The following is a 23,100-nucleotide window of genomic DNA, read 5'->3' as shown; positions in this document are numbered from 1 at the left end:
CACGAAATTAGTGAATTATTTGTTAATATTGATACTATGAGAATACCATTAAACTACCACGATATTTCTACTGATGATATTTATTAGATCAGAATGGCTTTGTCAATGTTAATTTGTAATTAATGATAAAGTCAAATGGCCGATGCGCCCTCTAGTCTGTGGTCATATAACAAGGGGTCGGGTTGTTTCCTGTAAGGTACTAGTATCGATCAACGTATTCTTGAGAGCCTGGTGTCGACGATTGCGTCAGGAAAGACTGCATCGGAGGCAACAAAACTGCCTAGGTTTATAATTTATCGCATGAGTTCGAGGTGAAATAAGAGAGGAGGGATGTCCCAGGAGAGAGTAGAGCAACTTTATCAATTTCATGGTAGACAGAATTTCCGGGTCCGCCCCCGGCCCGACCGCCCCCGTAGGTGCCTTTCAAAAAGAATGAGGGGTGCATTGCGTCAACCGCTCGTCTTAAACTTTCCTAAAATAGGATTTTTAACCGGCTTCGTTATAAACCTGATTTTACTTCCCTAACTTTCTACCGTCGAATGGGTGGCCAATGCCGAAATTTGACTCTTATCGCGATTCCAGCAACGTTTTGTTTTATTTATTAAATTAAATAACGGAATTTTAACAATTAAATAATAATTGGTTTTACGTTATGTTTTGTTCAAAGAATACGACTTATGAAAACCAATTTAAGACCTTCATAATGATGAATAACATTGCAGGCTGAGTCAGAAAATGCTCATTAAACTCAGAGATTTTTGAGACTATCGCAATTACTGTTTGCAGGCTTATATATTTATAGTTTATATTATATCTTATATTTAACATCTTATATTTTATGAGAAAAGTTTAACAGGTTTGTTTTGCATGAGCTAAGTGAACGTCAGACGCGTCTAAACGTGTGTGTTTCTATGCTTGGACGTCCAAAATTCATCCATGTTTCCTTTCTATTGCGAAGAAAAACAATCGACTTAAAGACAGGCTACCAAACAATTGGCCAAAATACAGCAAATCAGCAAACTGTTTTCATATGGACATGTTATATCTCCCTTGATTTTCCTCTTAATCCACTTTACGATAATATTTGATATTTTTGTTTAATATTCTTGTTTTTAAAAATTCAGTGCCACAAGCGGGATTCGAACCCACGACCTTCAGCTAGATCCACTCGGACACTAACTTCCCATCTCAACCTCACCTTTTCAATTTTCCCTCCTTTTTTGCCAATTTTCAAGTGTCCGAGTGGATCGAAGTCACGATAGCTCAAATGGTAGAGCAGCGGCGTATTTAGCCGAAGGTCGTGGGTTCGAATCCCCCTTGTGACACAGACCTTTTTTATCTCAACGAATACCTTAAATACAGATTAATTAATTGAAAGATATTATCTGGTCAAGCAGACCAGAAAACTAGTGAATTCTTGTTATTTTTTTCTTGTATATTATTCTTAGGGGACACCTGTACCAGAATAAAGTTATTTTTCTTCTTCTTCTTCTTCTACCTTTTTTAAAGGTTGGGCAATTTTATATTGACAGAAAGCATAATAATTATTTAAATGTAAACACGAAAAATATTATATTTATTACGCAAAACACAAAGTACAAAACAAAGACCACTTGATAACCCGTAAACGAACCCAACTCACACAGCAGACTTGCGCGGTAGTCATCACCTCTGCTATCTTATATTACAATCAAGTGCCAACCGATTATCAATATAGATCCGAGAGAGATAGGTAGCATAAAGTTATATAAGTTACAAAATGATATAAATGACTTACTTGAAAAATTCAATATGAATTCAGCCAAAACAGTGTCAACACCAATCGAATCTAATAGTAAAAAAACGTCACGACCAAAGGATGATGAAGAGATAAATGAAATGACGAAACGTCCCTACAGAGAACTTATCGGAGGATTAATTTATTTAGCAAACGCTACAAGACCATACATTAAGTGTGTTGAGCAGATTCTCTTCACATCCTGGAGAAGAGCATTGGAGGCATCTGAAAGGAACGAAAACTTACTCCCTGAAATATGAAAAGAACAAACAGAAATTAAACTCAAATGCAGATTCCGACTGGGATAGTCATGTGGAAGATAGAAGATCGTGTTCTGGAATTGTCTTAATCCTGGCAGAAGGAGCAGTTAGTTAGAGATCTAAGAAACAACCAACAGTATCATTATCTACAGTGGAAGCGTGCTGGGCTCATAACCTGACAGAAAGCATAATAGTTATTTAAATGAAAACACGAGAAATATAATATTTATTACTCAAAACACAAAGTACAAAACATAGACTACTTGATAACCCGTAAACGAACCCAACTCACACAGCAGACTTGCGCAGTAGTCATCACCTCTGCTATCTGTATATTACATTCAAGTGCCAACCGATAATCAATGATCCCTACTAACATATATGAAGAGAATTATTTATAAAATAATCTTTATCACCCAAATCTGGTATAGAAAAACGTGTTCAAGAAAAACATTTTTTTAAATATATTTTTTATTACATTCTGTATGAAAAGCTTCAAACAGCAAATGTTACAAATGAATCCATCATTTCTTATGACCACAACAAATCAACCAAACTTAATAAAGATCACACCCGACTGATTACAATTGCCCAGTATCACTGCTTATTACCCCCCCCCCAAAAAAAAAAAGAGAAAGTAGTACTGCAAAGAATTAAGCACGTTTTAAATCAAATTCACATTCTAACACCTTGCCAATTTGGCATCAGACTCATGCATTCTACATCCATGCAACTGACCAAATGGTAGATATCATTCTCAATTCAATGTAAAAAAAGGTACGTGGATGGTACTTATTGATGTGGAGAAAGCGTTTGACACAGAGGTCTCATATTTATTGTTACAAACATACTAACACATATGTTTTTGTTGAATATAAAAGCGTGAAAATCTTATGAAAAGCCCCTAAAGCGAGCCAATACACTAAGGCGGTCTAAATAAACACATCCGGTCTCTCCCTTAGCCAACCCCTTGTATAAGATTAAAGGAGACCACAGGGTTTTACAAGGGGGCGTTCTCTAGACATAATAAACTGCATTACCGACCTCCCCGCTCTCAGTGACGGTCTTCCCTTACAGCCTTCCACTGTCCCGTCTCTAAATATTCATGAAGAGCCGGAGAACTCTTCTTAGGCTATAAAAAAGGCAGAAAAAACCGAGTACACAAGAGGTTTCTCCCCGGTTGATAACCGAACTTTGATAAAGATAGTGAATGATCCTCGTGACGGAGAAGGTGATTCAGGAAATCAAATGTTTGTCATCTTTTTTTTGCCAACTCCCCCGCCGTCAACGACCGAGGGCGGGAATGAAGGATGGAAACGATCAGGCAGAAAAGGGAGGACCTTAATGTCTTTTAACTCTCTCGGGTAGAACAGAAAAGTCGTTAAAGCTATTTGTTTGCTTATGCTAATTCAACTAAATACCACCTCCTAATGTCTGAAAACGTAAAACGCATAAATTAATTTAATATTACAATATATTAAAAAAAGATCAGAAATATGAACGAAATAAAACTGATAATTCACCGAAATTTCCCATAATAACGTAAGCAATAAAAAATTACAACAATGGTTAACAATTACAAATTATGAATATAAACAGGTATAATTACAATAACGTTAATAAATACAAAAATATAAATTAATTATTAATGATAATAAATTTAGGCTAAATCGCGAATTTCTCAGGATCGCAGAATCGAGTTTATTTAATGATTACTCACACTCCTCCTTCCACAATTCCTCACTGAAGATGGCGCAATGTCTAAACCCGTTTGAGTAGTTCAACCGTGAGTGAATTATCCAAATCAATCAGCAAATTGCAGATAGTACTTCAATTGACCTTGTAGTTAACCTTTTTTTTTTTTAATAATTTAAAAACCATTTACCTTTATACTATTAAGAATTATAATATAATTATATATATATATATATATATATATATATATTAAGAATGTATGTCAGATCCTCTCACTCCTTTGAACGGCGTCCCTCAGGGTAGCGTCCTCAGCCCATTACTTTAGCCGTAAGTATTAAGTAATATAATGCTTATATTCCTTCACGACTCCGCCATTCTTTATACATAAATACACAACGTATAGATAAACTATGTAATTATGTATAAAATAATTAAAATATTGGAGACATAATATTAGACAAAATATACAAAGATGGGAATAATTTTCAATATTATAAAACTCACTAGATTTCGTGGTCCGCTTGACCAATTAATATCTTACAATTAATTAAGCTTTTTAGTTGAGATAAAAAAGTCAGTGTCGCGAGCGGGATTCGAATCCACGATCTTCGGCTGCTCTACCGCTTGAGCTATCGTTGTCGTATTTGTCGCCGAGAATCAAATAGATTACACGACATTTGAAAAATGGCAAATAGGAGGGAAAACTCAAAAGGTGGGGTTCAGATGGGAAGTTAGTGTCCGAGTGGATCGAGGTCACGATAACTCAAGTGGTAGAGCACCGGCGTATCTAGCCGATGATCGTGTGTTCGAATCCCGCTCGTGACACTGACTTTTTTATCTTAACTAAAAACCTTAATTAATTGAAAAATATTTTAAAACATTTTTCTTGTGTTTTACAACCTTAACTTTTTTTGTAAATATGCAAAATTTTCATTAGTTTCAACTTTAGACCAAATTTTAGATATATTTCATTTGAAGGATAACTTTATTTTAATTCAACAATCAAAGTGAATTTCTAAATATTCGATTGTGAAAGTTTCATTATTAATAGAGTAGATGAAGATAAAAGCAGTAAATCTCGTAATTTCATATGACAGTTAGAGAAAGAGTATTCAAAGAGCACCATGTGTGAAGAGAGTTAAGGTTGTCCTTAAGTATTGTTTATTTAATGGCCTTAAATAGTTTAACAACATGAGCGAAGGGTAAAAATGTAGTATTGGAAAAAGCCTGTTGAAATGTCGTTAACAAGCAGAAGAAACAGAAGTGGGCCAAGATAAGAGCCTTCAATGACACCTGAAGAAGCATAAAATTTGAACGATTGGCCTTACTTCATAAGGAAATGAACACATGCCTTCAGATTTCTACAACAGGGTCAAAGGCATTAGAGAAGTCAGTGAACTGATGACGTTTGTTGATTCAAATATATAGTTTAGATAGGTTAATAAATTAGAAGAAACTAAATTATTTTTATGAACCCATGTTGCTCAGGAATATTGATTCAAGAAATAAGAGGATAAATAAATTATAATAAAGGTATAACGCACCAAACCTCCAGACACGCCTATCCCTAGAACGATTTATCAAAAAATGGTGAATTCAAAAATAATCTCAACACCACAAAATCCCAAAACATATCCTTTATCCTCCAATACCTCCAATCTATTATAACCTCACCACCTTCCTACTGAAAACTTCATCCGGTACTTTGTGCTGTATCTAGGCAAGCGACTGACCTGGAATTTTTATTTACGACTTAAGGATAGAACTGAACTGACGATACCGACTACTTAAAAGACTCCTAGAAACAGATAAACTCTCTCATGACAGCAAATAATTAAATTAAGTTCCCGACGCCATGGAAATTTTCTGTGGTTCACCCAATCCCTAAACCCAAACCTCACCACCTTCCTAATTCCTATCGTTCCACCAGTTTACCGCTAATTCTTGGTAAACTACTTGAAAAACTCCTTTATTAACAAATACATCAGTTTGTATTTAGGCGTCACCATTCCACTGTTCAAGAGTGTCATCGCGTTTGGGCATCATCGTATCCTCCCTTGACAAAAAAATAATGCTCCTCGGGAGTTTTTCTCGACGTCGAATAGGCTTTCGGTCGATTCTGGCACCTGGCCTTGCTGGCCTTTTAGAGGTAGGCCGGGTACTTTTAGAGTTGGGTCCGATCCTCACACTCTCCGTTGTACAGGTGAACGCTGGAGTCTCTCAAAGTAGCGGCTTCAGCCTCTTACTGTACTTAGTATAGACTACTGATATCCCTTCCCGTTCCAACACCGCTATCCTGGTGCTGATGACACTGCCATTCTATCCACCAACTACGACACTATCATAGATGACTGAACCTTCCAGAAACACTTATAATCCATTAAACAATGGCTTACAAAATGGCGAATCAAACTGAACACAACAAGTCCAAAACATAACGTTTACAATCCGTCGTATCACTACCTCCAATCTATTATAACCTCACCCCCTTCCCACCGAAAACGTCATCCGTGACCTATGACTATCAAGACAAACGACTCACTTGGAATCCCCATACCCGATTCAAAAGAATATTAGTGAATGATCGATATCGACTACTTAAGACAGTACATTGAAACAAAATACTCAAATACAAATCAACACTGAAACCAATATGGCCATACAGCATAGACCTATGAGATCCACCTTCCAATCTCTGCAGGAATCAGACCCTAAAATCACGAATCTTTAGATGTTTGTTGATCATTGTTTCCAACCGCACCATTTATAACTACCTAAATCATCCTTACATAAAAAAAGTTGTAAGAACCAGGAAAAAAATCCCACGCTAACCTCAAAATCAACTCTTCTCACAAGCTATCTTCCACGACTTTAAAAAGAAGTTACATCAATGACCGTCATCTGCTCTCAAAGAGTGCGAGAGATTAAATGATTTTGGAGTGCTCTCACAGGATAGCTTTTCCACTAGGTTTTTTTTTTCATTTCTACGTGTACGTTATCTATGAAACTTATTGTCCTGGAACTTAAAAAACTGCTTTTTCTGACCCCCGTGCGTCACTGAGAAATCAGATATTTTCCAACCGTTGAACGGTAAATACGATCAGAAAGTTATTTACAGTCAATAATCATAACTATCAAAACTTCGACCAGATTTAAATGACAGCCATATGTAATTTTTCCATATGTAAGCAAACCTCATCGATATAGCATTGCCGATTTTTTCTTTAACTTGTCACGTAACGTTTACAAGACCAAGGGTGAAAAGGACCATGAAAGAGGTATGTCGATTGTAGGATAACGAAACATCCGGCTGTTTTTTTAATCGTTTCTTCCCTCCCGGGTATGCGATTAATCAAAATTAATGGCCGGGATTGGCGAGATCCTCCATATTTTTACCGATGAGAACAATCGACTGAAAAGTTCCGGTTCGATGGAGTCCATTCAACACCACACCGGCTCTCATCCATTGTTTTCCACCTTTTATTAGCCCGAATTCGGCCGGTGGCTCCTCATTCTCCGCTAATGGGTAATTGATGACCGTCCCGTTATGATCTCAGAGGTAACTTATTTTGTGGATAGGAAATTTTCTTTCCTCGTGAAAAGGCTTCGTTCATTGTTGCCTACTGCGGTAGTCACCGCTCGCAGTTTTAGAGAATATCCGGTTTTACCTGTAGCCTTTAACTTTACTTATTATACTAAAGAATGGTTCAAAAAGTGATAAAACGGAAATTTTTCATCCATAATGAAAAAACGGGCACTTCCTTTGAATCATTAGTATGGAACAACCGACTTTCAAGTTAAGTACCTAGCCCTTTCTTACCTCAGGGCAACACCAAATTTATCCAATTGGCTTAGCAAATCCCATGAATTTAGGTTAGGTCAATGTTTCATCCCGTGTATTGCCAACACTGATTTTTTGGCGGCAATCTGTTCTCTCTTCAACATGGCTCTTCACGGATTGTTATATTTGTCAAGCACAAATTTTTCGTATCCAGTTTACAATTTAACCCTTTCTTGCCCAAAGTTGCTTCAGAGCAATGCCAAGTTTAGACATTTTGTTCAAGGTTAGTAAGAAATTCCGTACGTTTAGGGCGGACACAGTTCTTGCTCTGTTTCTGTTGCATATTGACAAAACTGATTTATTTGGCGCCAATCTAAACTCTCTTTACTAAACCCACGGGATTTGCCGCTAACCTTTTAAAAAAATTGCTAAAGCCTTCTTTAAGCCATAAAGAGCTAGACAGTAGACTGATGTCGAATCCTTTTACAAGACTTGAGACAAGAACTAACAAAAGGCAGACATGACTACTTAAAACATTAAAGTCTGTTTTGACAATAAAAGGTCAATTAAAATTATACAAGACTTAACCACTTTAGATATAAGGATGGAACGGTTCCACAAATCCACCCAATATCCAACGTTTCTATTCAAAAGTCCTCCAAGGAATTGTGAACTCTTTATACTCTACTAACCTCACTACTAACACGTCATGAACATTAATGTCTTCAATTAACAATTCGTTGTGATTTGAACCCAACCAGATGAGAAGCAGTGTGAAACAGCAACAGTAATGTGATCGAGCCCTTCCACATCGAGTCCACACTGCCCTTGTTTCTTACATCTCTCCTTCATGTGAAAACCATAGTGTGAAAATTACATATGAGCACATGTGTAATATGTACAAATTATTTACAGGCTCTGAACAATTTCAAATCAATATAAAAAAAATATATGAAATATAATTCGAAGTTAAATGATCAATAAAAATGCTTGCCTGTTTTGGACTCTAGTCCTCTTGACATCATGTTACAAGCATTGCGTTTCTGCGGGTCTTACCAAACTTACCCAAAATAAAATAGGTTCCAGTTTCCTATTTTTTTAAAGTTACATAAATGAGATTTTTTACTTTAATTTTTGGTAGAATTATTTCTTTTGCTTTGATAGTTTCTTTGAACGTCTATTATTTTTTAATTATTTTGACGGGCCCGGAGTGTTGTGAAATGATAAGACATGGAAGTATTGTCCGTTTAATTTTTTGTCATTTATTTCTGCATATTTATCTACCTTTCTTCCTGCTATTCACACGATTATTTCTTTTGATCCCCGCTCGAAAACCCCTGTTTACTTTTTCGGAGTTCTTCGGACCCTTCTCTCGTGCGATGCATCCATTGCTGATTTTCCTTTCTTCACAAAAGAACACATCGTCCGTCCCTCCTTTAATGGGACAACTGCCATCTCTGGTTTCTACCGGTGTTGAAGAGCTGGGACAATTATCGACACGGTTTGCTGCCGCAAGGGGCGACTTTTCTTTTGAGGGTGGCACTTGCGAAAAATCCTTCTCGTAAAAGATAAATTTTCTCCCGACTCTACCTTCACCCAGATCCCGCCCTGCACACCTACAGCATTGGCGGCTGGTTTGATTCTCGAGGTCGGCCTGGCTCTTCCAATGGTTTCTCGGTTGGATAACGTCTTTGCCGGTTTTGCTGCGGCTACTACTAAAATTAGCCGGAATCTTGCTAACTTTGCAATCGTCGCATTTGCAGCTCAAGCAATGATATTCAAAACCGTTATATCCTATAAGCTTGTGCAAAATGTTTTCGTCCAATGTCGATTGGCGGTTGTTTGTACACGACGTGCCGATCACAGATGTGCCCGAAGCTTCTTTGTCGTCAACTTCATTTCTTTTGTTTTCGATTTTCTCTTCGGAAAACACCCCAGCGGTGTTCGTGACGTTGTAGACGAACGGGTCTTTCAGTAGGGCTCCTCTGCTTCTCATCTCGCAATCTTTGCACACGAAGTGTCGAGGAATGTCACGAATTTTATATTTCGGCTGTCTTATTATAATGACGTCCGACGTTTCACACTCTTGTTCGTCTTCGCAGTAGAGATGTTGGTTCTGCTCCAATTTCCACATCTTTTTAATTTTCCTGATCAAGGTTCCCGGCATTTTGAAAACGGACCTCGAATGTGATTTGACATGCTTCATATAATATTTTTTCCTTCCTTTGACCTCTTTCGAGAAGATATCTTCGTCCGAAAGGGATAAAAGGCTGTCGGCGTCGCTATAATATTCGATATTCCTGACCTTCCGGTGTTTCTTCGGCACGCCGAACAAATATACCCGGGGAGCGGATATTTTCTTTCTTTTCTTTCCGTGGACGAATTCTTCAAGGTTTTTTATTATTGTTTCAGGAGCAGGGAGCACCTCGGCTCCAGAACGATGCTCACGGATGTAACCGATGTCGTTGACCGATTCGACAATGGCCGGTGCTTGAGCGTGGACCGAAGCTTCTTCGGAAGACGTCTTCGCGACGGGGGTCTCGTCGGAGGAAGAAGCGTCGATCCTGACGGGTCGGATGTGCCTCTTCATCCTTTGTCTTCGCCTTTTCCCGCAATTCGTAAAATGGTTCCGCCGTTTCGGAGTTCTGTAGCTTCTCCACGTCGTTTTGTCCAGGCCGGAACTTTCATCGGAGAAAACATCGTCGTCCACTTGCAAGTTACGTTTCCTTCTCATCCTGCGGGACGCCGACCGAGTTTCCACATTCCGCATGATAAGTTCCCCCTCCTTTAACGGCGGAATCTAAAATATAACAATGTATTTTGTAAAACACTTCAATGACATTAAAATGTGCGAAAAAGTTAATTTGTATTGCATTTTTCTTTGACAAAGGAGCAGATTTTATGTTAACATAACAATTATGTCAGCCCCTAAAACAAACGTTCTAGAAAAACAAAAAATCAAAAACAGCGTTAAAGTTTACAATTAGTTAGTCAATAATTATTAGAGATGATGGGTGTTGGTCTGCATGTCTGAACTCATGATAAACTTATAAGACCGTCGGGTCTACCCGCGGGTGAAGACGACCCTATGCCGGTTCAGCAGTAATTAATAGTTACGCAATGTCAAACATCAGAATTACAGCGAGAATGTCTCAATATACTATGAATAATCGTAATAGTAACTTTTTTAATGAATAAATATTAGTTAATTTAAATATTTGATTGGATGTTCATAGCTTACTATTTTATTTTGTGGATCCTTCCTTATCAACATAGCGACCTGATGACTTCGATGAATAGTACTCACTCTCGTCTTGTCGATGAATTTCTTGACGTACTTTTTGAGAGAAGAATAATACTTTCTTAAAATTGACTTGTACATCAAGTTTCTTTTTTCGCGCAGTAAATGATTTCTGCTCCTGTATTTTCTTTTTGTGGATGAACTGCTATAGATCATTTCTTTACTGTTTTTAAATTCTCGACCTAAAACATTATTAGTTTTAAGTATATTAAATAGAAATTGTTTTCGGCTTATACCTTTAGACCTTACCTTTAGACAGTTGGGATTTCGATCGACAAGTCGGAGTCATATTTCCTAAATTGTTACATTAAAATTTAAATTCAAAAAATATTTCAGAAGAAAATGAGTTTGGGCAAGTGTAAAATAATGCTTTAATAAAGAATAAAACTCACCTCTGCCATACTTGTCTGCTACTGGATGAAAAACATCGTCATTGCTTTCTCTTCCTAAGTTGAAAAAAAAAAATTATTGTTTTTTGGACAAAAATTTACGCATTAAACAATTGGTAACGATCAATAAAAAGACCTAGCAGGAACCTGTCAGACCACGGAGATGGGGATGGGGAGAGGAGCCGGTCATTGATGAAACTCTCCGTACTTAGGATTGTTGGTTGAGGTTTAGGGTTGTTAGGAGTTCACGAGGTCACTGTCTTTTAGGCGGCTTGGAGGATTGTTAGGATGGGACGTTGAAAAGTGGGCTTGAACTAGTGGTGTGGTAGGAGAACTTGAAGTGGAAGTTGTGGAATCGTGTTGGAATCATGTCCATCAGAAATGGGATATCTAGATCTTTATGGATGGTTTGTTTAGTGACTGGGAGTTTTGTGGCCCTGAAAAGGGCCGGTGTCGTTCCGTAGCCTCGAGACGATGGATCAAGGCCGAGACCGTGTGAGTGTCGCCGTTGGTAGTGTTGTCTGAGGTCCGGGGGCCGTGAGTCGGTTGACTCTACTGTGGCCGAAGGGACTCGAGTGCAAGTATTAGCCGAAGGGCAGCAGTTGGCGTTTATAACCAAGTAGACTGTGTTTTGAAGGCGAGAATCAGGCTAATGCTGCGAGTACCCATGCCGTCGTCGACGGTGTGAGAGCTCGTCGGGTTGACGAGTCTGCTGTTGTTGTTGATTAGTGGTTAGACCTCGTCGTGTCGACGAGTCTGGTTTCAGTGGGGCAGTGCGCCTCCTTATATTTGGAAGGGCTCTACTCTGATTGGCAGCACAATGGAGGGCGGGAACATTGCATAAGTGGTAGTGGCATCTAGCGGTAACGTGGTAAATACAAGTGGCCACTACAGTTTGGTTAGTGGTATAGAAGGCAGTGTTGAAAATACGGCGGCGTTTGATTGAAAGGATTGGATTGTTTGAAAGTTCGAAGGCATGGTTAACCCCACAGCTCGACTCCTTACGTCCAAATCGTTTTAATTAGTGCCTTGTATATTGTTACTTTGTGTACCCTCTTTGAGGATTTGGGTGCAAGTAGGCGTTTGAGTAGGCCATACCTTCGGTTCAGTTCTTTTAAGTCTCCAGTCCGACTACTTATGGTAGTGGATTTGGTTGGTTGGAGGGATCCCCTTACTGTACATGTGCACTGGTGGGCAGGTACTTGTAAATGTTTTCATGTTCATTTAGCTTGATCCGCCAACAAGTATACCAGACGTTGTATAGGTGGTTTGGGTTGCCTTTGCTACAAGTATAAGGTCAGGATGTGAATAAATTGCGGTGTAGTATGCAAAGTTCGTTATATGGTGTTAGGGTGTATGGGCAGTGTAGTCTGTGAAAAGGCTTGGTCTTAGGATATTCCCATGATGAGCTTAATGTCTGAAAACTCAGTGCCATTCTCACCGTGAATCACCGATCCGATAAGATGGACTTCAGGATTAGGTGTGAGGAACAATACTTTTTAATTGGAAAAGGATATCGGGGTGCCAAACACTGTCAAATGTGTCTATAACACCTACTGCTGGGCAGTAATGCTTGTTTTCTAGGGCAGAGGATATTGCGTCAACTTTAGTGCACTGGACAGTAGAATGGAGAGGTCTATAGACTAAATTAATGGACCGGGACGGAGTTATGGGAGTTGAATATGGCGTCGTTCGTAGATTTTAGCTAGGATTAGGAAAAAGCTTAAGGGTCATTATGAGGATAGGTCACTGAGAGATTTGGAAGTTGAAAAAGAAAAAATGAAAATAGACAATTACAATGTTTACACCTTTGTATAAGTATTTACCTTCTGCTTGGTTTTTCGACAAAGTTGCATTATTTATCTTCACTGAAGCAGAATCGATCGCCTTAGAAGGTAGTTTTGATAAATTGTCTATACAACAAGCCAATTTGTTTATGTCTTTATTTTAAAATAAATGGCTAGTTTTAAATTAATGCATACCTCCGTTATTGTTCCTTTTAGGCTCTATTTTTCCTCCTCCCTTTGTCTCTGACAAATTTAAATAGAATTTTAAAAAATTAAAGAATGTAGAAACTTTTAAGTATGTTGGATGTAACCTTTTTTCTATCTACAATCTATCTTGTCATTGTGTCTATTTAATTTATTTCATTGTTTTTATAATAATGCTTGTATGTACCTTGTTCACCTTTGTCCCCTGACGATTCTTGCTCGGCAGGTCGGGCGATCCTCGGAAATTTCTTCTCCTTCGTCAAACCTGCAGAACTGATGTCTTTCATCGAATCTTTCACCGAGTTGACGCGATTGCCTGTAAAACAAAAATAAAACAACGAATCGATTGCCAACCAAAATCGAACAGTACCTAAATTGGACGTCTCGGAGTAATTTTCAATTTTTTGGACGATCTCTAAAACGCAAGGTAAGACTACTGGTGGCTCGATTTCCGGCAGGCCAGAATCCAACGAAGATTGAGGCTGAATCTTTTCCATTTTTGTTTTATTTTCAATGAAGTTCTAATTCAATAGAATAGAATATTGCCTCCTTCTTCAAAATCTAAAACAGGGAAAATAATTTATGTAGAAAAAAATTACAGCAAAAATGAACCTACATAATAACAGTAAAGCATGTATCACTTTCAAATTCAGGCCTAATAGATATTTTGCAATGCAAACAGTTAAATTGAGGTACATTATAAAATATTATATTACTGTTATAAATCCGTTTCAACCATACTGAGCCCCGCAATGACAAGGAAAATGTTATTGTAGCTGGGATAGCTGTCCTTGAAAACTTTTCATTTTTTAGTAACCCTAGATTACAGTTCATTTTTTAATACGACTATAGTTTACGCCACAAAATTGATTTTGGCCTATAAATTGTTCAGAGGCTTCTTTTTTAGCGGAGTATCTGTGGCATAGCTGCCTTCGTTGCCCTCATAGTTTTTAGGGTATTTAGCCAGTTCCAGGAAAGTTTTGAGGTGATCTCGTAGGTTTGGAAAACCTTTACAGCTACTTGGCTGTATGAAAGATATATTATTATTGCACATTTGAAATGTTTTTTATTTATTTCATGTGCACGTGTTTCTATGGCTAGCAGTTCGGCTTGAAAAATGGCCTGTTTTGATCTGTAAGACGCATTTCAATATTTCGCCAGCTTCAGTTGTGCGTTTGTGTTATTTTATTATTTTCTGGTTGAGAACGATGAAATGAGACCCAATTTTATAAAGTGTGAAGCAAAGTGTAATGTAAGGAATGTGTACCACGTCACAAGATTTCTTTCATAGTGTTCTCAATTAAAAAACCACGGGCTGTGCCTGGATTCGAACCCAGTACCACTAGCGAGGCAAATAGGAGAATACGAGTCGGACGCCCTAATCACTCGGCCAACGCATTGTACATTACAGTTTTTAAAAAATGTTTAACTAAAAACGCTATGAAGTAAGTACACGAAGCATAGAGAACACAGTGATCCAAGGAGATAAAATTTTGCAACAATAGTTTGTTCACTGTGAAGTTTTCGTTTGTCAAGGGTAGACAACGTTTTCTTGTCTATTAGCCGGGGTGTGAAGTAAGTTCCCTTAAATAATTTTAAAAAAATGGTATGGAAAAAAACAAGTTGGTCGTATAGATGACCTTAATCCTAAGATTTTGAGCAGCGCTTCAAGGACAGGCGAAGATTTGCCATATTTTCAGAACCATTATTATTAAAATGATCAAATTTTAGTATCCTACCTTTGCAACAGATTTTACGAAATCATTTGTTGGATTCTCTACCTCTTTTCTGAATGCCCTCCGCTCATAATCGCCATCTGGGCTAGTTTTGGTGAACCTCAATGTAAGTGTGTAATCATTTTTGTACTTTTCTACTAGTAAAATCACCTGGCCGATAAATAGCCGGTTATCAAAACAAATTCACATATGAACTAAATTAAAAAATTACATTCTGCATCGTTCTAACAAAAGTTGCAATCTCTTTAATACTAGTCAAAGGGAGAAATTAAGAAAAAAAAACTTGTGTATATGGTATGTTTTAATATAACAGTGTAAAAAGTAAAAGATTGTTGCTATGGACATCGGAGGAGCCGCGCGGTGCATCCGGACAATTGGCCCATCTGGAAGTCGAACTCGTCGAAGTTGAGAATTTGAAAATTCGGTTGGACAATGTAATCTTCGTCTCGACTCTATCACTCTTCCTCGTCGAATGCCACGCCGGTCGGTACTGCAAGTAAAAAAATATTTTATATACAAATGTCGCTGGTGTAATAAAGCTGTTTGAACATTTATAGTTTTTTGAGGTTAATTTAGTTCATTAGATAACAGCCTTGAATCTAAAACACCAAAAAGTTAAATTCTGCTTCTTAAAAACGTTTTATTTTTTCGTTCTCATATTAGTTTAATTTGATTGAGCTTTAAGTTATAAATCAGTCGTATTTGTGAAAATAGTGAACGAAAAACGGACCTTGGTTTTCTGATTTAATGTTCTTTGTAGACAAGCTGATCCGTAAATACGATGGCTTTAAAAGGAAAAGGTATAAAATAATATTGATTTGTCACAAACATTATTAGTTTTCAAGCTCAGCTTTTTGTGTACAATCCACCACAAAAGCAAATATAATCAATATCCACGAAGAAAAGTCAACAAAGATTAAAGCAGATTTCAAACATAGGTATGAAGAATAGGATTTGTAAAAGAATATTAATGAAAAAATTTTCATACGGTAGACCAATGTAAAATTACTTAGCCATATAATGATAAATTTTTAATGAGCACAGAAAATTTCGAGGTTTATCCGGCTTGGTCGATTTTGTCAACTTAACTGGCTGGAAATTATAACTACTATAAATAATTACTGAAGACAAATTATAGACATATTAGCATGGCTGAAGATCATAGGGTAATGAAAAAATTACAACAGGATCAAACATAGCATAAGCAGTCCAAATTCAACTCTAAATTTGGACTAAAATTGGACAGTCATGATTGGTATGTAGCCCATCTATCTAAACCACAGAGGAAGGATCATTCTAATCCGACTTAAAATTGATGTGCTGTTGACAAACGGTTGCTTACTACAAGAACCCTCATGTTTATCCAGCTTATAGAGCAATTTTGTTCAATGTGTCCTACTTAATTGAAGGGTCCATATTTGGGTCCCCTATTTTGATTTTGGGAGGAAACTTAGTTCGGTATTTTTAGATATTTTTTTTTTTTTACGAGGGTTCGCAAAAGCAGAGGTCATATAAACCCTCAGGGTGCCGGTGTTTTTTGAAAAAAAGCTCATTTGTAAGTATGTCGGGTTCGAATGCAGGGCCGCTGGATTAGAACCCGGGACCTTTACCTTACAGTGATGAGCGACAAGACTAAACCTTGCGGCCACCGACGCCCCAATCTTATTATTGTATACCAAGTTTGGTGTCAGATGTTTTACAATTTCTTGAGAATGTATTTATATGCATGAATGTGTGTAGTACAAGAGCGTCGATGGTGCAATATCATCGAGCCTCATTTAGACAAGTGTTATTTGTATGCATAAAGCGGGGAACACACCCGATGCAACGCTATGCGACGCTACCCGATGCTACCCGACGCAAATCCAAAATCCAATTACCATAAGATTTTATTACTCCCATGCACATCTGCCCGATGCCACGCAACGCTACCCTACTCCACGCGATCCTTGTCCAGATTTCCGTCGGGTAGCATCGAGTACAGTCGAAGACAAAAGAACCGGACACTCATATTTTTATTCAAACTACATGTATTATTGTCGTTATATTAATTACAACAAACTTATTTTAATATAAACCAAATTAAGCGAGATCAAAAATCCATTAGTTTTTATTTAAAAAAATTAATTTTAATGGTGTGGTAGAAAATTGATCAAAACACTGGAATACCATTTTGTGATATAATGAATTTAACCCAATTTAATCAACAATTTATTACACGGTTTTGCTCATAAAATTTAACTAACAATTTATTTCATGGTTTTGCTCATAAAAGTACAAGTTTTTGTTGAGTAGCGTCAGAACCGGACACATATTTTTTGCAGTTTATTTCGAACTATGTATATGTAATTTTGTCGTTATATTAATTACAACATGCTTATTTTAATGTAACCAAATTACACGAGCTCAAAAAATTTATGAGTTTTTATAAAAATTATTTAATTATGATGGTTAGGAAGAAAATTGATCAAAACACCGGAATAACTTTATTTAAAAGTTCAAATTAAGTTTAACAAACAATTTATTACATAGTTGTGCTCATAAAATTTAACTAACAATTTATTACAAAGTTTTGCTCAAAATAATGCATTAAGAACAAAAGAGGCGTCGCGATTGTGATACTGATTTGTGATACACGCTGTGTCACTGTACGTGGCGTGCGCTTGATGTCGCATAGATGTGCACACCCTACCAAAACGTGGCAAGGCGTCGGGTAGCATCGGGTGCGTCGCATAGCGTTGCATCGGGTAAGTGTGTTCCCCGGCTTAAGGGGTGAGGGTGAGTTAGATTTATCCAAGAAAAAGCGAGAAAGTGAGCGTATCTAGGTTAAAATTGCATGAGTTCGGGTCTGAAATGACCTTCTTATCAATACTCTCTTGAGCCTAACTTCGCCGGTGGTGCAGATAAGGCCGAACTCACCAAAAAAAAAAAAAAATGGGTGATTCGGCGAGCCGTTAGAAGTCATAGGCTTGATTCTGTACGTAAGTGCACCCAAGTGCAGAACTATATAATTCAAACAATATATTTGAACATTGGAAGCTCTTGTCAGAATCGAAATATCCGCATAATTACTTTTAATAGATTTCATCTTTATTATTAAATTTAAATAATTATTTTGTATTTTCTTCCTTTTAAATAATTGGTTCACCTACCGTTCACATAGCCACTCGTGTAAATTGTACGATCATAATCATTAATATGATCTTTAACGATCATCTTGGTTCGTATCTGGGTTGATATGTCAAAAAATGATCGGTAGGGGCCAAATTACAGATTCCTCACCCTGGCAAACCATAGGAAGAATCTCAAGACATTTAACTGATTTAACTATATATTTGTTTATTTAATGCTTTGTAACACCTTAGTTAATGAAGTAAGTCTAGTGACCGAAAAACTTGTACCTCTTTTCCTCGTCTTTCATCTGTAGTTTTTAATCTGCAGCCATTCGTGCGTTACTGACTCTGCTTTTGTATGAAGACTAACAAAAGTCTATATATTAAAATGTTAGACTCTCATTTGTACCTCAGGTTGTCAACTGCAGAATAGTCATCAGTATACAATATATACCGATAAATATCATCCTCCACAAACGTAGAAGTCTCGTCTCTACACCTCAACACCTCTCACACATTCACCCCAGAGTCCTGGGTGTTTCTTGGGGCTGGGTATATACAAACCTAGAAATCTAATTACATTCATCGCCCAGAGAATTCGATTATCCTCAAGACGGACTTTTTATGTTATATATAAAAAACCGTAATGTTTTTCTCGTTTATATTATCCATGTCCACCCCGAAGGTACGTACAGTTTATAAAGACTTATGCTGAAAAACGATAGTACTTAAATAAACCAAAAGACAACAAAGAATCCGTCTGTGAATTTGTTGAATTAATTTTTTTTCACTGATTATTTTTTATCCCTTCTTCATAAAAATAGAAAAGGTTTATTTTGGATTTGAGTATGAGCTGTCGTTAATAACATCGCAGTAAAGTTCATTTAACATTAGACTAACGTGTGATAAAGTTGCTTTAGAAAGCTATCGTCATGTTTTAAAATCTTATCACCCTATCTTAATTAATAAATCGTAAATTTACATGATATTCTACGCAAAAGTCATTTTATCACATAAGTAAATTAATTTGTTAGAGAAATTTACCTGATAATTTATCGTAAAAAATTCTGACTGACCTGAACTGAAAGAAGCTCAGCTGGGCTGGATTTATTTTTTCATTTTCATTTTCTCCAGTTCAACTCTAAAAAAAAAGATTATTGCAGAATTTTAAATTTTAAAAAGGCGTTACCTATTTTTACCATATTTTTTTTATTATCCACGGGTGTGACAAAAGCCTTGATCTGTTTATTTTTCTTTCTTTTATTGGACTGACGGTCTTCTGAAGAATTCAAAAATGCCTCGCTCGACGACTTGCTGCTCAGCGTATTGACACGAGAGGGAAAATATGAGCTTTTACCCGGTTGAAATTTAGGTCGTCTCTTTTTGTTTTTCTTGTCTGTTCGTTTTTTACTCCACCCCCACGGTGATTTTTCGAAAATTGCGGGTTGTTGATTGCTGGATTGGAGTTTGGATTCACACTCCTCAGGGGTCAACAATGCGCCCGAAGGTACTTCCTCGCATTCTTTGCGTAATGGCGCGTAAGGTAATTGCGTTTGAGACAGTTTGTAACGATTATTTAACACCCCTAACGCTAATTTCGGCCTTCTGTTTCTGCAAACGGCAGCTCGCCTCTGCTGCTGTTCACCATATCCGACGCTCATTTCGGATTCATCGCCAATTCGAGGAGGATGTCCCCGGCATGTTTGTGTCGAGGCAGTAACAGTCGCCGATTTCAAACAATTTTCTGACGACTGGGTTCCGCCCCTGCACGCTGTCTTAAGAGATATTGAAAAATCAATAGTTAAAAATTATCAGTTTTATCAACAAGTATTAGTAGGTATAACGAAAATAAAATTCACAAAAACATAGAGGTACTCTCCTTCCATCCCGTTAATGATATTGTATCACTATGACACGTAAAAACTTGACTATTAGCTAACCAATCTCTCACCCTCCCTCTCTCTCCCTTCTCCCCTATCTCACCCCCTCTCTCTTTCTCTCTATCTCACTCACCATCTCTCTCTCCCTCTCTGCCTCCCTCTCTCACTCTCGCTCTCTCCCTCACCATCTCTCTCCCTCTCTCTCTTTCTCCTTTCCTCTCCCTCACATCTCTCTCTCACCCTCCCTCTCTCTCCCTTCTCCCCTATCTCACCCCCTCTCTCTTTNTCCAACTCTTTTTTTTTTCTTTCTCCTATATCGCTATCACACTGTCGCGCTCTATCTAATATCTCTTGCTATGTGCTGTACTTTTCTGTTGTTACTCTCTGTCTCGGGCTGTTTTCTGACTAGCTCTTTTTCATAGAGAGAGAGAGAGAGAGAGAGAGAGAGAGAGAGAAAGAGAGAGTGTGTGTGTATATATATATATCCCTCGTTCACTTTCCCTCACTATACCCAATTTTTACTATTACATTTATTATTTTTATTACTGCTTATCTTACTTGAGACGAGTTTGACTGGCCACACACGCAGCTGCGAATTGACTTTAAAGGGGCGTATTCTGGTGGAGCGTGTTGTTCGGTGACAATGTTAATAATGCCTTTGTGACTATGACAAGATGATTTCTCCACGACCGTATGGCAAGTACAAGATTTCACATCCACACAATCCAACTGGCATTTCTGCTGTGACACCGAAGGCGCAGCTTTGCATTCCGTTAAGCCACAGCCGCAGGTGGATAAACTCTTCGGGACGTTTTTCTCATTATATTCCACCTCGCTGGTCGCGTACAGAGTCCTTTTTTCCAACACGCAACCGCAAGGCAACGTGATAAGTGACGGCGCATCTTCCTCTCTCTTGACGTACACAGACTCAGCAGCATGAACGAACAACCCAGAACTAGATGCGTCTCGCATCTCTTTTTCTCCTTTCGTGCATTTTCTATGCTTCTTTTTATCAATTTTAGACGATGATTTATTAAAGCTCAATTTTTCTGCAAAGGAACACGAAAACTTTTAAAATAGATATATCGCTCAACTGTAACATTATTTTGAAGTAATTGAAAAAGTAATTATTCCACCTCCAATAACATTCGGAATTGAAGAACGAACACAATAAATTGTTAACATATTCTTAGGTAACCTAAGGAAACTAAACAGGTGTGGAGTTAGGTAACTCGGAACGAGAATGTTGACACGGATAACCAGCTGGCTACTCTCTCGACTAGTAGTTCGCTAGGTAGTTTATGTTCGCATAGCAGTGATAAGTAGCTTATCACAATCTTAGAGCAAGACGAGCACATTACCAATTTGGTTAAAAGGTTATCGGAAATCACAATCATGTTGACAGTACACGTGCAGAAATATTGAAGGAAAAACAATGCGTCCGCCCTACACCTACAAAATTTCCTGCCAACCTTAAACAAAATTGCAAAAGTTTTATTTTTTTAAGCAACTTCGGGCAAGAAAGCCCCTTATAAACTGGATTTGAAAAATTTTCTGTTTAGAAAATATAAAAAATCGATACAAGACACAGTGGGGTGAAGATTTGAGATTAAAGATGGAGATTTTAGATTGGCGCCGAAAAAATCAGTGTTGCCAATACTGGTCATAGCATCAGCTACGCTTTAGCAAATTTGCCTAAGCATTGAGCAAGAAAGGATTAATTACATTTTAAAGATATGTGTGGTGTTTAGTGACCGTTAGTTAATGATTATTTGGAGATCGTGAGATGCGGTCTGGTGTAACGTAGGTTTTAGAAAAACATTTTCTTTATCGTGCCAACGTTTCGATCTTTATTGAGATCATCTTCAGGGCCTGGGATTTATAAGCATTGTTTAAATTATACAAATACATCTAGGATGTGAAAAAAGTGAATTTATACAATGCTAGAAATTTTAGGCTCAAAGTATTTTAAGTTTTAGTAAGCGCAAGTCACACATCAGACCGCATCTCACGATCTCCAAATAATCATTTTAAAGATAATTAATTCTGTTAATAAATTTAGAAAAATGAGAATTTTGATAAATAAATCGAATTGGAATTAGCAGTTTCTTCTGGTAGGTCAAGGGGAATAACTACTAGAAAAATGTAGTGCTGGTGATATGCAAGAAGATGTATTTACGCTTGTTATATTGAAAAAGCTAACTTTAACTAAGCTTGCTCAAACTTGAACAAAAAGTGTATTATTTTAAATAATAAAAGTAAGTTTGTTAAAAATAACGAAACAAAATTCGACAGTGTTGTACAAAAGACTGGGAAATCTAAGCAGCTTTTGAATGGGAAATCTAAAAATAATTTAAAGAATCGGAAACGAAGCTGACCTTGTTCCTTGGTGATTTGATTAATTTTTTTTTCCAGTTGCGAGATCCTGTAAAAGGCTCTTCTGACATCAGCCCGGGTGGCTTTATCCGCAAACAGACCTGGGAAGCAGCAGCCTCCTTTGGTCGTGTCGTCGCTTCTTTGAGACATCCTTTCTGTTAGAAGAAGAACCCGGTTATTTCAAATTCATCTCCGTGCCCGTCGTTTTAAATTCCGGCCCCTCCTTTACGGACACGCCATTCGTGTTCTGAGTCCATTCGAGTACTAGAGTGGTTTAATAATACGCCACCTGATGCTAATTAACAGCTGTTAAACCATCAACTTGTATCTTAATTGGCAACGGTTAACTGGACATTTCCTGTATATTTTTAACACTACGGAAAACTTTCTGTAAATAAAATGAAATAAATATTATTGGGTAAAATCCACTCAAAGCGAATATCTCTTTCATTGATTTGTTTATATTATAACAAATTATTAAGGTAAAATTAGTGAAATCTGAGTGTCAGAGCAAGGAGAGAATCCGGCTTTGCGAGTATTGTAATGAAACCATCTTAGTTTCCGAAATGAATTTGTTCCGCTTAATCCCCTTTCCAGCTCCTCACCGTCTTATTCTCGACGTCTACGTTTTAAATTGAACAAAACAACCGGATCCTGCCTTTATCTAACAGGAAGGAATAATTAAATTAAGTAATTCTCCAATTAGCGGTAAATCCGCCGAGGGATGCCTCGTCACAATTATCTTAACACCCCCTTTAAGGAAAACGAAAAAAAGGTGGTCTACAGCTCATTATAAATGTT

The 23,100-nt window shown here is 37.4% G+C and overlaps 2 protein-coding genes across 2 annotated transcripts; both read right to left on the bottom strand.

Annotated features, from left to right (window-relative positions):
• Window positions 1-8,750: 8,750 nt before the first annotated feature.
• LOC106668468 lies at window positions 8,751-15,105 on the bottom strand. Its single transcript, XM_014397268.2, has 9 exons — window positions 14,934-15,105; window positions 13,565-13,755; window positions 13,382-13,510; window positions 13,186-13,233; window positions 13,030-13,116; window positions 11,207-11,260; window positions 11,064-11,108; window positions 10,755-10,996; window positions 8,751-10,313 (listed from the first exon to the last, which is right to left on the bottom strand). The coding sequence occupies exons 2-9, from the start codon at window positions 13,689-13,691 to the stop codon at window positions 8,790-8,792; spliced, it is 2,256 nt and encodes a 751-aa protein (XP_014252754.1). The 5' UTR covers window positions 13,692-13,755; window positions 14,934-15,105; the 3' UTR covers window positions 8,751-8,789.
• Window positions 15,106-19,161: 4,056 nt separating this feature from the next.
• Window positions 19,162-22,613, bottom strand: LOC106668469. The gene is made up of 4 exons (XM_014397269.2): window positions 22,302-22,613; window positions 20,482-20,972; window positions 19,243-19,818; window positions 19,162-19,184 (listed from the first exon to the last, which is right to left on the bottom strand). The coding sequence occupies exons 1-4, from the start codon at window positions 22,447-22,449 to the stop codon at window positions 19,179-19,181; spliced, it is 1,221 nt and encodes a 406-aa protein (XP_014252755.1). The 5' UTR covers window positions 22,450-22,613; the 3' UTR covers window positions 19,162-19,178.
• Window positions 22,614-23,100: the final 487 nt, after the last annotated feature.

This window comes from Cimex lectularius, unplaced genomic scaffold (assembly GCF_000648675.2).
Source record: "Cimex lectularius strain Harlan isolate CLEC.00 unplaced genomic scaffold, Clec_2.1 scaffold36, whole genome shotgun sequence".
Classification (NCBI taxonomy): domain Eukaryota; kingdom Metazoa; phylum Arthropoda; class Insecta; order Hemiptera; family Cimicidae; genus Cimex; species Cimex lectularius.
This window is presented reverse-complemented; position numbering and strand designations above follow the sequence as displayed.

Excerpts from the sequence above, each read along its gene's own strand:
- LOC106668469 (XM_014397269.2), bottom strand. The coding sequence starts at position 22,449 with ATGTCTCAAAGAAGCGACGACACGACCAAAGGAGGCTGCTGCTTCCCA. Across the intron at positions 20,973-22,301 it reads TCAAATCACCAAGGAACAAG|AAAAATTGAGCTTTAATAAA; the intron begins GTCAGCTTCGTT and ends GTTCCTTTGCAG. Across the intron at positions 19,819-20,481 it reads GCCAGTCAAACTCGTCTCAA|ACAGCGTGCAGGGGCGGAAC; the intron begins GTAAGATAAGCA and ends ATATCTCTTAAG.
- LOC106668468 (XM_014397268.2), bottom strand. The coding sequence starts at position 13,691 with ATGGAAAAGATTCAGCCTCAATCTTCGTTGGATTCTGGCCTGCCGGAA. Across the intron at positions 13,511-13,564 it reads CTCCGAGACGTCCAATTTAG|GCAATCGCGTCAACTCGGTG; the intron begins GTACTGTTCGAT and ends TTTGTTTTACAG. Across the intron at positions 13,117-13,185 it reads TAAAAGGAACAATAACGGAG|ACAATTTATCAAAACTACCT; the intron begins GTATGCATTAAT and ends CTTGTTGTATAG.